General features: G+C 36.9%; 1 protein-coding gene across 1 annotated transcript in view; it reads right to left on the bottom strand.

Annotated features, from left to right (window-relative positions):
- The window catches only part of TRAM1 (translocation associated membrane protein 1), a 34,435-nt gene that overhangs the window by 4,960 nt on the left and 14,568 nt on the right, over positions 1 to 14,907 (bottom strand). Inside the window, exons 7-10 of the mRNA XM_045454949.1 lie at positions 7,098 to 7,168; positions 6,892 to 6,996; positions 5,217 to 5,360; positions 4,709 to 4,869 (exon numbers count right to left, since the gene is read on the bottom strand). Of these exons, the coding sequence (XP_045310905.1) occupies positions 4,709 to 4,869; positions 5,217 to 5,360; positions 6,892 to 6,996; positions 7,098 to 7,168 (481 nt within the window). The remainder of the gene's footprint in view (positions 1 to 4,708; positions 4,870 to 5,216; positions 5,361 to 6,891; positions 6,997 to 7,097; positions 7,169 to 14,907) is intronic.

The raw sequence follows: 14,907 nt of genomic DNA, 5'->3' as shown, positions 1-14,907 counted from the left end.
AGAAGTGGTCAATATCTCCTGCAATAACTGACTGAACAAACAGAACTCCTTCCACCAAAACAGTAGAGATATAAAAGACTGAACAATACAGTAACAAATCTGACCTGATATATAATGGAATATCCAACAAATACGGAAAACACACTCTTTTGAAGTATAAATGGAACATTTACCAAAACTGAACACAGGCTGAGCCATAATGAAAGTCTCAATAAACTCCAAAGAACTGAAATCATTCAGAACATGTTCTTAAACAATAACAGAATTAAGCTAGAAATGAGTAACAACAACAACAAAACCACTAGAAAATGCCCAAGTAGATGTTAATTAAACAATGTACTAATAAGTAATGCATGGGTCAAAGAAGAAACCAGATTGGAATTATAATATCCTGAACTGAATGATAATGAAAAAGACATATCAAAATTTGTAAAATGCAGCTAAAGCAGTGCTGAAAGGGAAAGTCTGCCCTTAATTGCAAGTAATTCACAAGATGGGTGGAAAATCAATGATATAAAAATTCATTTCAAGAAGGTAAACCACAAATAACAAAACAGCAAATCAAGCCCCAAAAAGGGAAATGAGAACAGAAATCAATGATATGACTATGAAAATCAATAAAATCCCCCACAAATGTTGGTTCTTGGCTAATGAAAAAAAAAAAGAGATAAAGGCATAAATTACTAACATAGGGAATAAGATACCACTGTTGTACACAAATTAATAAAAGAATATTATGAATAATTTTACCAATATAACTGCAATGGACAAATTCCTTGAAAACACAACTTACCAAAAGAGACACAATAAGGAATAAAATATCTGAATAATCCTATTATCTATTAAATAATGTAAATATCCTCCCCTAGAGAAGATTCTAGGGTACATGGCTTCACTGATGGATTCTTCCAAACATTTAAGTACGAAACAATGCTTGAAATCACACAAAGGATAAAGCTATTAATGGTTTGTTTATTTATTTTTGGAGACACAGTGTGAGTGGAGGAGGGGCAGAAAGAGATGGACACCAAGGATTCCAAGCAGGCTCCGCACCGTCAGCACAGAGCCTGATGTGGGGCTCAAACCTACAAAACCACAAGATCATGACCTGAGCAGAAACCAAGAGCTGGACACTTAACCACTGAGCCACCCAGGTGCCCCTCAATAGTCTTTATAAAGCCATCATCACCCTGATACCAAGATCTGACAAAAATATTCCAAAAACAAAAAGAAAAACAGATTAATTAGAGGCCAATCTTTTGTGAATACAGATGCAAAAATTCTAAAAAAATACTGAAAACACCAATCTACTAAAAGTGATGCATTATCATCATCACCTTTATGCCATAAATGCAAGACTGGTTTTACCTCTGAAAACAAATATTTTACAAAAAAATACCCATCAATATCCTTTATGAATATAGATATAAAAATGCTCAATAAAATACTAGCAAACCAAATCAAACAACATCTTAAAGAGGATTATATGCCATGACCAAATGGGATTTATCCCAGGAATGCACTGTTGGCTTAACATTCAAAAATCAATTAATAGGAATACATGATATCAAAAAAATGGAAGGACAAAAACCATCTGATGATCTCAGTAGTAGATGTAGAAAAAGCAAGTGACAAAATACAACATTCTTTCATAATGAAAATACTAACAAACAAGAAATAGAAGGGAACTTCCTCATGCTGCTAAAGACATTTAGGAAAACCCATAGGTAATAACATCATACTTAATGTGAAAAGACTAGATGCCTTCCTGATAAAATCAGTAACAAGGTAAGAATGTCTGCTCTCACTACTCCTATTCAAAATTATTCTGGAGGTTCTAGGCAGGGCAATATGGCAAGAAAATGAAATAAAAATCATACAGATTTGACAGGAAGAAGTGAAGCCATTTCTATTTGCAGATGACATGATCCTACATACTGAAAATGGCAAGGAATCCACACAAAACTTCACTAGTCAATAATAAACCTAAAAAATTCAGCAATGTTGCAGGATAAAAGATAAATATGGAAAAATCAATTCCATACTGGCAATGATTAACACAAAAATGAAATTAAGACAATTCTATTTACAGTATCATCAAAAAGAATAAAATATTGAGGAATAAAAAGACTTACATACTGATAACTATAAAATTTAACTGAAAGAAGACCCAAATAAATGGAAAGACATCCATGTTCATACTTCCCAAGGAAATCTACAGAGTCAAAGTAATCCACATCAAAAGCCCAGCTGGCTTTTTTGCAGAAATTGACAAGCTGATCCTAACATTCATATGGAGGGGTGCCTGGCTGGTTCAGTCATTAGAGAATGTGACTCTTTGTCTGGGGGTCATGAGTTCAAGCCCCATGCTGGGTGTAGAGATTACTTAAAATCTTAAAAAAAAAAAATTCACATGGAGGTGCAAGGGACCAGAATAACTAAAGCATGAAAAAGGACAAAATGGAAGACTCACATTTCCTGATTTCAAAACTAACTAGAAAGCAACAGTAATCAAGACAGTGTGGTATTGGCATAAGAATAGGTACACAGATTGACAGAATAGAATCGAGAGCCCAGAAATAAATTCTTACTTTTGGATCAACCGATTTTCTCCCCTCGCCAAAAACAAGTTATTTATTCTGCCCTGTAAACACTTGACCAACTGGTTTTCAATAGGAATATCAGGACAACTTAATAGAGAAAGGTTAGTCTTTTTGACAAATGGTGCAAGGGACAACTGCATATCATATGTAAAAACAATGAATGTAAAATGGTGCAACTACTTTAGAAATCAGTTTAGCAATTTCCCTGAAAATGTTAAACACACAGTTAACTACAGGACCCAGCAATTCATTCCTAGGTATATATCCAAGAAAGCAAAAACAAGGGTTCAAGCAAAAGCTTGTACATAAATGTTTACAGCAGCATTATTCATAGTAGCCAAAGAGTGGAAACAATCCAAATGCCTATCAACTAATAAATGATAAACATAATTTGGTATATTCACACAACAGAATAGTATTTGGCCATAAAAAGGAATAAAGTATTGGCATATGCTGCAATGTATATATGTTGCATATGTGCATATACATCCACTTAGGTACATGCTAAGTGAAAGAAATCATTTGCAAAAGATCACATATTATATGATTCCATATAATAATGCGGAAAAGACCAATCCATAGAGACAGAAAATAGGTTAGTATTTGTCAGGGGTAGGGGGAAGAAAGGGATAGGAAATGACTGCTAGTGAGCATGGGGTTTCTTTCTGGGGAGATAAAAATGTTCTGGAATTAGATAGTGGTTCACGAACTTTGTGAATATACTTAAGAACCACTGATACCTACACTTTAAAGGTTGAATTTTATGGTATATGATTAAATTTGGTATGGTATTAAATAAATATTACTGAGAGAAATTAAAGACAATCTAGGTGAATAGAAGTATACACCATGTTTACGCCCTGAAGTGCTCTATTCTCCCTGAAATGATCTATAGATTCAATGTAATTCCAATCCAGTTTCTCAGCAAGAGTTTTTTTTGGGGGGAGGGGGAGAGGGCGGGAGTGAAAATTGACAAAGATGTACAAAAATTTATACGAAATACAAAGGCCCAACAATTACTGAGACAAGCTTGAATAGGACAGGCTGGAGGACATAAACTATCAAATATGAAGACATACAAGAAGCAAACCAGAGTCGATAAAACTGGAACTCCCTGTGTCACAGTTCCAAGTATAACACCAAATAGAAGTTCAAAAAAATTATTGCAATGTCAATGCCTTTTCAATCAAAATCCAGAGGAGAAAAGAAGGCAGATGCAGGCTCAAATACGAAAGATCAAGCAATAAGAGGTTATAGAAAGAGCTCTTCCAGTTGGGACTAAAGGGCAGATAGGAAGGGGCTGTAAAGAGGTTTTGTGTTCTAAATATTAGTAAGATGCTTGAAAGCACAAACTACCACTCTCTAGGTTAGTTACTGGCTACTAAAACAGCCCAAACATACTAGTCTAATGGAAAACTTGGGAAAGAGAAATTTAGTGGACAGCTTTTTTTTTTTTTTAATTTTTTTTTAACGTTTATTTATTTTTGAGATAGAGAGAGACAGAGCATGAACGGGGGAGGGGCAGAGAGAGAGGGAGACACAGAATCGGAAGCAGGCTCCAGGCTCTGAGCCATCAGCCCAGAGCTTGACGCGGGGCTCGAACTCACGGACCGCGAGATCGTGACCTGAGTCGAAGTCGGACGCCCAACCGACTGAGCCACCCAGGCGCCCCTAGTGGACAGCTTTTGAGGGGAATAACAGAATAACTGACCTCACACAATAACTGTAGAATGGGGCAAGTTTTACTTTGCCTCTAATTTTGCTAAAGAGAGAAAAAAAATTTCTTTATAAGATTTTAAATCTTGGGGCGCCTGGGTGGCACAGTCGGTTAAGCGTCCGACTTCAGCCAGGTCACGATCTCGCGGTCCGTGAGTTCGAAACCCACGTCGGGCTCTGGGCTGATGGCTCAGAGCCTGGAGCCTGTTTCCGATTCTGTGTCTCCCTCTCTCTCTGCCCCTCCCCCGTTCATGCTCTGTCTCTCTCTGTCCCAGAAATAAATAAACGTTGAAAAAAAAAAAAAAAAAGATTTTAAATCTTAATACGTTTATAATAAGACTCCACAACATTAAAAAAAAAATGTTTTCCACTGCTTACTGAATACAAACCTGTTCCTTTCCTAGAAGACCTGCCTTTAGTCACTGTTGGTTTCTTCTTCACAGTTGGTGCCTGAAAAGTAGAATGTTCTCTCCACCTCCGAAGCTGAAAATTAATGAACTTCCACATCATGAAGGCTTGGGTAATGCAAATGGATGCCAGGACAGCAATTCTGAGGGTATTAAAGTCAATAAACAAAACATTAAGAGTACATCAAAACAATGTCATTGAATGAAGCATTCTATCTTGCACTGACAGAATTAACTTAGTGCTAAATTCCCAAGGCTGACAAGATTATGTTAATAAACAATTATTCCATTAGTAGTTAATCCCCAAAGTCAAAGAGATCCTTTAGTATTTCAATTCAGACATATGCAACTGCAACAGGTCTGAAATCAAATCAAATAAATATGCTCCCCCCATATTTGTCTCTATTTTTTTTAAGGGGATTTGTATCATAAATTGGTAATACATACTATATAGCAGGACAAAGTGAGAAAAATGTTAAATCGATTGTACCTTACAGCTAACACATTGAAGTTCCCAGCACTGAAATCCAATTTCTGGTTCTCTGCTCTTGCAAGGCCAAAGCCAACAGTGAGTACTGAAAGAATTAAAGTCAGAAGTCTTCCCAAAACAAACAAAACTGCCCACAGAGAAAACCTGTAAGAAAAATATCCTAAGTCAAATTCATAAAATTGCAAAGATATGAAAAGATTCTAATATGAATCAGATTCCTATTAAGTAAATGCATATTAAGACAGCATTTCCTATTGTTCTGCAAAAGAGATTCTGAAGTAAAATGTCTGGGATATGCTATATACTATATCACACTCTTGAAGATACATAACACAGCATATTTAAGATTCTAGGATGTCCAATAAAGAAATAATTAATTTTGAGAATGCAAGCTGGTGCAGCCACTCTGGAAAACAGTATGGAGGTTCCTCAAAAAACTAAAAATAGAACTACCCTACGACCCAGCAATTGCACTACAAGGCATTTATCCAAGGGATACAGGTGTGCTGTTTTGAAGGGGCACATGCACCCCCATGTTTATAGCAGCACTACCAACAATAGCCAAAGTATGGGAAGAGCCCAAATGTTCATCAATGGATGAGTGGATAAAGAAGATGTGGTGTGTGTGTGTGTGTGTGTGTGTGTGTGTGTGTGTGTGTATAAAATGGAGTATTACTCGGCAATCAAAAAGAGTGAAATCTTGCCATTTGCAACTACGTGGATGGAACTGGAGGGTATTATGCTAAGCGAAATTAGAGAAAGACAAAAATCATATGACTTCACTCATATGAGGACTTTAAGAGACAAAACAGATGAACATAAGGGAAGGGAAAGAAAAATAATATAAAAACAGGGAAGGGAACAAAACATAAGAGACTCTTAAATATGGAGAACAAACAGAGGGTTACTGGAGGGGTTTTGGGAGGGGGGGATGGACTAAATGGGTAAGGGGCCCTAAGGAATCTACTCCTGAAATCATTGTTGCACTATATGCTAATCTGGATGTAAATTAAAAAAAATAAAAAATAAAACAAGTTAATAAAAAAAATTAAATTAAAAAAAAGAAATATTAATTTTTATTTAGCTGATCTCTTTTTTAAATATAACTATCATTAATGATCCTCAAAATTATCGGTACATAGAAAAATTTTCAAAAATGCTAAATAAGACAAAACAAAAGCTATCCTGTTAACAGAACACCCATTCCCATTTAATAGGCCTACTTTTACTTTTTTTTTAAAAACAAGTCATAGTGCTCTAATTCTGTTTTCAGTCCAATTGTGCCATTGAAATGTTTTAGCATCTTATATAATCTATTATTTAATCTTCTTCTTCCCTGTTACTTTTATCCCTATTATCACTTCCTTATTACTCCTCCTCCAAAAGAAAAACATGCATTAAACAAAAGAGAAGTTATAATAGAAAAGTAAACCTTAAAACTCTTCCAAATTACAAGTTTCAATGTAACATCTGGCTAACTAAGACAAGACTCCATTTTAGAGAATAAAATACCATCCTGAATTGTAAAATCGTTTCATTTTATTTAAAGCTACTACTAACAGCTTACAGAGTGATATAATTGCCGGCAGCAGGGACCTTGGCAATAGCACAGTCCTTGACAATACAGGCCCTGACTCTTTAATTACACAAGAAACAGAATGGCTAAGCAACTTACCCTTTCTGATACTTTTCGTCACTAAAATAAAACAGGCGGGAAATGTGGAAAAGAAATTCAACAAAATAATGCAGCACCAGAAGAACAAGTCCCAGATGATTCAAGCTGTTAAAAGAACAAATTTAAAATGTAAAGATTAATTAGCAGACAGATTAGCATACTATCTACCCAGTCCATTTACACATCCAAACAAAATCCCAACTCACTTTAAAAGATAAGCTCCAGCGATGTGAAAGAGGTAAAGACCAATGTAGACAAGCTGACGAGGAATATCTTCCTGTAAACAGAGATGCATTACAGATTAAAACATGCCGAAACATTTCCGTTCCTTAGTAGCAGTGTGGTAGAGTGAAAAATACACTCTTAGAGAAGACCTGAAGGCTATTCAGCCCCTGCATTCTACTCCAGCTGCTACATGGCTTTAGCACCTTTCTAGGCTTCAGCTGTCTCACCTGGAAAATGTGACTCAATACTTGGGTTTGCCTGAATCAGAAGAACTCAAAATCCCTTTCAGGGCCAAAACCTATGGTTTCTTTCTGTAATAAACATCTATTAAATGACATAATGTTGATAATCACAATGCTGCCCTTCTAATATTAAAATTGCTATGTTTATAGCAGTAGAGATGCTTTTATTTAAAATAGTATTCATATTTTTTAGCTCATGCTTTGAATCCCTTTTAACCGTTATAACCATTAAAACTGAAGGTTAAAATTTTATCTTCTCACTTAGGATACTACCTTGTTATATAGTCTTTCTCCTTCTAATAACCCTGTAAAGCCACATATCCAGATTCTACTTTTTGCTTTTCTTTTTTCTTCCACAGTCCCTAGTGACCTGGTTATCTTTTTTTATTTTTTTTTTTTTATTTTTTAAAAAAAAAAATTTTTTTTTTTCAACGTTTATTTATTTTTGGGACAGAGAGAGACAGAGCATGAACGGGGGAGGGGCAGAGAGAGAGGGAGACACAGAATCGGAAACAGGCTCCAGGCTCTGAGCCATCAGCCCAGAGCCCGACGCGGGGCTCGAACTCACGGACCGCGAGATCGTGACCTGGCTGAAGTCGGACACTTAACCGACTGCGCCACCCAGGCGCCCCGTGACCTGGTTATCTTAAAAACCGTGTTTAAAAAAAAAATGTGAGTCAAGGGCTACTAGTGGATCATGAAATCAATTTAGGAGTCACACTAGTATCTTTTAAAATATGAAATAAACTAGAAAATACTAGGGTGTACAGCACATTGCACTGTTTCATGAAAATTTTATTATGGTTTTCACACACACACACACATATACACATTAAATTATAATGTAAAATATGATTTTTCATCTTGACTTGCAGTCAAAAATATTTGTAAAAACTGACAGTGTTAAACCCAATAAACACTTGTTAATTAATGAAATGCATAGACTTCTCGTTTCTACTCTCTCTGGTTTTTGCTCTTCCACACATGTATGTGTGTGTGTATGTGTATGTGTGTGTGTATGTGTGCCTGTGTGTATAAAACATAGTTACATTAGCCTGATCTATGTGTAGTACAAAGCTGTATTAGCTGTATTATCTGGTTAGTACTATTCATGTACTACAGCTGCTAATTACAATTTTTTACATGGTGGGTTGATGTTAAATGGACTGAACTGTATTCTTCTGGAACCTCACAAAACTCATGTCTGCCACCTAGTACAGTTGAGTGCAGGTCTCTACAGTTCAGTAGAGTTACTTCCCCAAATCTTCAGAGAAAGAACAGAGATTTTACAATTGTAGTTTTGAAATTGAAAACTCTTCTCTAGTAAGAATGGTACAAAGATCAAGTGTTAGAAAGGTAGGAGAAGAGTCAGATATTACCACACATAGTACTATGTTTTGGGACTGTCAGGGAAAAAACCCAAGACAGAACATCAACTTTAGAGAGGTTCTTCCATTTGGAAAAAGAAGGATCTCTGAAAAGGAACTTTCTTAATTAAGATTTTCTCCACATAATTTTTAAACTTCCAATGAAATATTTCTCCCTACAAAAGGAGAGAGGGAGAACAATGTCAAGACTAACATGCTAAAAATTCAACAAGGGAACCTTTTTCTGCTCTTACAATAATTTTAGAACAGCTCACTGGTAGTGTTATAAATGTGTTTTCATATGCTATGAGTAGAGGTGCCACTAAATATATACATGATATACATGTTTCCTAGAGTGTGGTATTTATAGCACTGGCACTGTACAAAATAATTTTAGATAGTACACAACAAAATACTTTTGTTGTGTATAGTTAAAATATTTTTAACTATAATTTTAATTAAAATATTTTAAGTTAGAGCAAGTGGCATGTGAATGACTTGATATGGGAAATACTGCCATATTCCTTCAGATGTGTTAATCAATGCTCCAAATTTCTGAGGCGAAAAGAGACCAGGGAGACTCTCGATACTTGTAAAAAAGCTCTGAAGTGTTTAAATTACTGACTGAACACTAAACTCATTTTCTTACATAAAAACTTGTGTAACACAAAGGAATTAATTTTCTGGAATGACTGCAGGAAAAACTATTTTATAGAATCTAACTTCTTGGGGGGGATTAAAAAATATTTAATTTCTAAAAAATGTTTATTTATTTTGAGAGAGAGAGAGAGCAGGGAAGGGGGGAGAGAGAGAATCACAAGCAGGCTTCTTCATGCTGTCAGTGCAGAGCCTGACGAGGGGCTTGAACTCACAGACTGTGAGATCATGACCTGAGCTGAAGTCGGATGCTCAACTGACTAAGCCACCCAGGTGCCCCAGAAAGAGCTTTTAAAATAGTTTCTACAACTTTCCAAAGGACAGAGGATCAAGAAATCTTTTTCCAAATAACATTCCCTTCAGCTATATACAAATTGACCAATGTCTACAAAGGAATGTTTGAAAGTCCAACCAGAGAAAAAGTTTAAGTAAAAACGGGTGACACAGAGGAGTGTTAATACTACAGGGAATGGTGGAGATTGTTGTGAACTGGAGAACACACATTCTACATTAAAGACATTCCCATATTCTTTTAAAATTACAAAGGCAATGGGGATGATATAACATGATTTTTTAAAAGAGAAATTTTACCTATATTTCAATTAGATCATGGCTATAATGGCACCCCTGTTTTAGGCCAAACTCCTCCAACATTCTCCAATCCTTGTGGGGTTACAGCTCCACTGGCAGGGTGCTTATATGTCTGAGGCCAACAACAACCTTGCCCAGCACTATGGTCTCTGGGGTTACACATTTCCATGGAGTGAGGGGAATGGGAAACAGAGGTGGCTGGGTGAAACCTGGCCATCTTAGTTCACTGGCCACATCAGAGATTCCAGTTAGGCAGTCAGCATACCGTCCAAGAGCATCGATCCTTGTTCTACAATCTAGTGTCTAGCTGAATTGCTGAAAGAAAGCTGTTTTGGCTTCTCAAGACATTTTCACACAGCATCCTATAATATTATTACGTAAACAAATGTTTTCTACCAGGAGCCAGAAATTAGGTTTTGTTTATTTTGTTTAAAGATTAATAAACTTCTAGGGGCGCCTGGGTGGCGCAGTCGGTTAAGCGTCCGACTTCAGCCAGGTCACGATCTCGCGGTCCGTGAGTTCGAGCCCCGCGTCGGGCTCTGGGCTGATGGCTCAGAGCCTGGAGCCTGTTTCCGATTCTGTGTCTCCCTCTCTCTCTGCCCCTCCCCCGTTCATGCTCTGTCTCTCTCTGTCCCAAAAATAAATAAACGTTGAAAAAAAAAAAAATTAAAAAAAAAAAGATTAATAAACTTCTTTTGTATTTGAGTGGAAAAAATATATAATGAAAATGAGTTATTAGAAAAGCTTTAGCAAGCTCTTATATATTCTTTTTTCTAAAATTTTTTTAATGTTTATTCATTTTTGAGAGAGAGAGAGAGAGAGAGAGAGACAGACACAGAGTGTGAGCGGGGGAGGGGCAAGGAGAGAGGGAGACACAGAATTCGAAGCAGGCTCCAGGCTCTGGGCTGTCAGCACAGAACCTGACATGGGGCTCAAACCCACAGACTGTGAGATCATGACCTGAGCCAAAATTGACCGCTTAACCAACTGAGCCACCCAGGCGCCCCAAGTTCTTATGAATGATGAATTAAAATTCTAATAGTCTCATTTTTTATGGAAAATCTAGTAAATATAGGACATTAAGTCAAAACAAGTTCTAAAATTATAAATAACTTCAAGTGACATTTTCAGTTGTTATTCAAACATCTTTTTATTAAAAAGATAAGGCATATACTTCAGTAAAATTCTCTTTATAAGAAAATGCTTTTCTTAACTACACACTACTAAAAACTTGACTTTAAATGGAATAGCATAAATAAATACAAGGCAGGGGCGCCTGGGTGGCGCAGTCGGTTGAGCGTCCGACTTCAGCCAGGTCACGATCTCGCGGTCCGTGAGTTCGAGCCCCGCGTCAGGCTCTGGGCTGATGGCTCAGAGCCTGGAGCCTGTTTCCGATTCTGTGTCTCCCTCTCTCTCTGCCCCTCCCCCGTTCATGCTCTGTCTCTCTCTGTCCCAAAAATAAATAAACGTTGAAAAAAAAAAATAAATACAAGGCAAAGATTTTCGCCTAAACCACACATGGAGCCACCTCCTATTTAAATCTTTTCAAAGCTCTTACGTTATAGGGATCTAGATCATTATTTTGAGCAACAAATATATGTTTGGGGAAGTTACACAGCCTGAAGAACCTTAATCAATGTTACTTCTAAGTGCTTATAGAGGTCTAACAGAGGAATCACTAGAGGGAAGATGATGCACTTTGGAAAAACGGAGTTAGAGGATTCAAAATTGGCTCTAGTGATGAATGACAGGTATGAACAACAAAGTTGCATGTGGAAAGTGTGAATATAACTTTCATGAAGTGGGAATGGAAAAATGCATTACATCTAATTTAAAATGCTTCATATGACAATGCAATATTCATGTATAATTAAACGAAATAAACTGAATATTGGAAATAAAGTATTTGGCTACCTCCTCTAGACTTCCCTGAAAGCTCATATATTCAAGTTGGCTGAGAAATTACATGGTTAATCTTATGGGCAAAATGGAGTAATGTTTATATGGAGCCATACATACTGTATGCAATTAAAATATTCTCCTCAGGAGAAACTGAGTTATTTGTGACTAACACACCCCTTGAACTGCTACTAACAGTGTTCCTTCCTTTCTTCATTTCTCTGTAGGATCAGTTCGAAACAATCACTGTACTAGTTTCTTCCAGTAAAGAGTTCTTCCAAAAATAATTTTCATAGAGTAAATTTTAAGAAACTGTTTAACACATATGCAGCTGTTACTTTCAAATTATGTTAATTACTTGAAACAGTTACTTTAGACTGTCATATGTAGGTGTTAAAAATAGTTTCAGTTAAGTTCTAAGTTATGCAAATTATTCCATAAAAATTAGATTGCATTTCTGGAGAAATGCCATCTGGCAGGAATTGATAAGGAAAGAACTTTGAAAACTAAAATGAACATTCACTTTGAAATGTCCCTCTTTATTTACATGGTCAAGGAACAAGACAGAGACATATGGATTAATAATGAAGCCCAAACGTCTTATGTCCATGGGTATACAAGTACATACATGAAGAAAGCTTTAAATATTTGAGCCATGGTAGTAAGACATCAAGAAACTATGATGTTCTCAGCAATACTGCCCAACAGAAGTTGATGCGATGGTGGACATGTTCTCTATCTCTTCTATCCAAAATGGCAGACATGGGGGCGCCTGGGTGGCGCAGTTGGTTAAGCGTCCAACTTCAGCCAGGTCACGATCTCACGGTCCGTGAGTTCGAGCCCGGCGTCGGGCTCTGGGCTGATGGCTCAGAGCCTGGAGCCTGTTTCCGATTCTGTGTCTCCCTCTCTCTCTGCCCCTCCCCCGTTCATGCTCTGTCTCTCTCTGTCCCAAAAATAAATAAACGTTGAAAAAAAAAAAAAATTAAAAAAAACAACAACAAAAAAACCCCAAAATGGCAGACATGTAGCCACTTGTGGCTAAGTGAGTACTTGTAATAGGGCTAAGTGTGACTCAGAAAGTAAATTTGGTTTTTAATTGTAATTACTTCACGTATTAAAATTTTTTTTTTTTGCTGCTACTTAATTTTGAGAAAGAGAGAGAGAGTATAATTGGGAGAAGGGCAGGGACAGAGAGGGAGACACAGCCGAAGCAGGCTCCAGGCTCTGAGCCCTCAGCACAAAGCCTGATGAGGGGATTGAACTCACAGACTGCGAGATCAGGACCTGAGCTGAAGCTGGACGCTCAACCAACTGAGCCACCCAGGCTCCCCAACTGTAGTTACTTTAAATGTGGCCAGTGGCTTCTGTTTTGGACAATACAGTTCTAGGCCATCTGTGGTTCACATTAGGTGCTTAATGAATATGGAAGGGCTTCTGGAAATTGTGAGCCTAAGAATCTTATTTTAACACAGTTCTTTTTTTTTCTTTTGTTATTTTGAGGGAGAGAGAGAGAAAGAGAGAGTAAGAGCTCACGAGCAGGGAAGGGGCACAGAGAGAGGGAAAGAGAGAATCCCAAGCAGGGTCCATGCAGTTAGCACAGAGCCCAACTGTGGGGCTTGATGTCATGAAATGAACTGTGAGATCATGACCTGAACTGAAATCATGAGTCAGAAGTTCAACCAACTGAGCCACCCAGGTGTCCCTTATCTTAACATAGTTCTAAGCCAAAGGTTTTATGGATCTTCATCCTTATCCTTATAATCAACTTAACTAGAAAAACATTCTTCTTGATACAAGAAATTAACGTAAAGATAACTTCTTTTGAGACATAGTACATGAACTCTAAATTGGTGCTATTTTCTAATCATAGCAGACAACATCAGGACAGATGTTGTTGATGACAAACACATAGGACACAAAAAACACAGACACAAAACAGTAGTAAATCAGGTATCTATACTCATGGATTAACTATTTGCAGTACATAAATAAATGTGGCTTTGGAGAAGGCAGAGATAAACTGGTCACATTACACTTCTATCCTGAAAAGCTTCTCAAAGCAAGGAGGCTTTAAATGCAGAAAAATGTAAATACATATATAACAAATAGTATAAAGAATCCCCATGTAGCCATACCCCTTTTTAATACTTGTTAACTCAGGACCAAACTTGTTTTGTCCATATTCCCACCCATGTTTCCTATATGGGGATTTTATAAATAATCTCTCCCTGAGAAAGGGAATAAGAGCATTTGATTAGTTTAAAGGTATTCCCAGAAAAAGAACTGATGTGCTGGGATCATAAAATTAGAGACTATCAGTGTGAATGAAGACCAAGGAGAGAAAAGAGGAAAAAAGGAGCAGAGAGGAGGTTGTATACACCAAAGAAACCCATAGAGGACAGGTGAACAGCTGTATTTTATTTTATTTACTTATTTATTTCTTGAGAGAGAGAGGGAGCATGAGTAGGGCAGAGGGGCAGAGGGAGAGAGAGAGAGAATCTTAAGAATCTTAAGTCCTGACCCAGGGCTCGATCTCATGATCCCAGGATCATGAGCTGAGCTGAAATCAACTGACTGAACCACCCAGATGCCCTGAGCAGTTTAAAGCAACAGGGAACTGGTATAGGTTTGAGAGAAGAAAGGGTTAAATAAGGGAACTAAAATTTACTTTGAGGACATCCGACTTCAGGAGTACGGAGGATAAAGCAGAAAGAAGGATATCGCACTGCTCTGGTAGTTATTTGTTCAAATACAACAAACAACAAACAAACATCTTTCCCACATGTTAAAAGTATGCTCTACCCATTTCAGGAAAAGTTTCACCGCTGAGTGTTTAACTATGGTTTACTTTATTTTATACTGAATTTTTCACTGCGACTTAGCACATAGAACGGTTAGTTGTAAAATAATTTGATTAATCCTTTTGTCTCATTTGTGAAACTCCTAAGAGTATCAATAATATAAAACTAATGTTGCATTTTGAAATTTTAATTTTAATTTATTTTAAATTACCACTAATACAATTTTAAGACAAG

The sequence above is a fragment of the Leopardus geoffroyi genome, chromosome C3 (genome assembly GCF_018350155.1).
Source record: "Leopardus geoffroyi isolate Oge1 chromosome C3, O.geoffroyi_Oge1_pat1.0, whole genome shotgun sequence".
Lineage (NCBI taxonomy): Eukaryota > Metazoa > Chordata > Mammalia > Carnivora > Felidae > Leopardus > Leopardus geoffroyi.
Note: the sequence above shows the minus strand (reverse complement) of the source record. Positions and strands in the feature narration are given on the sequence as shown.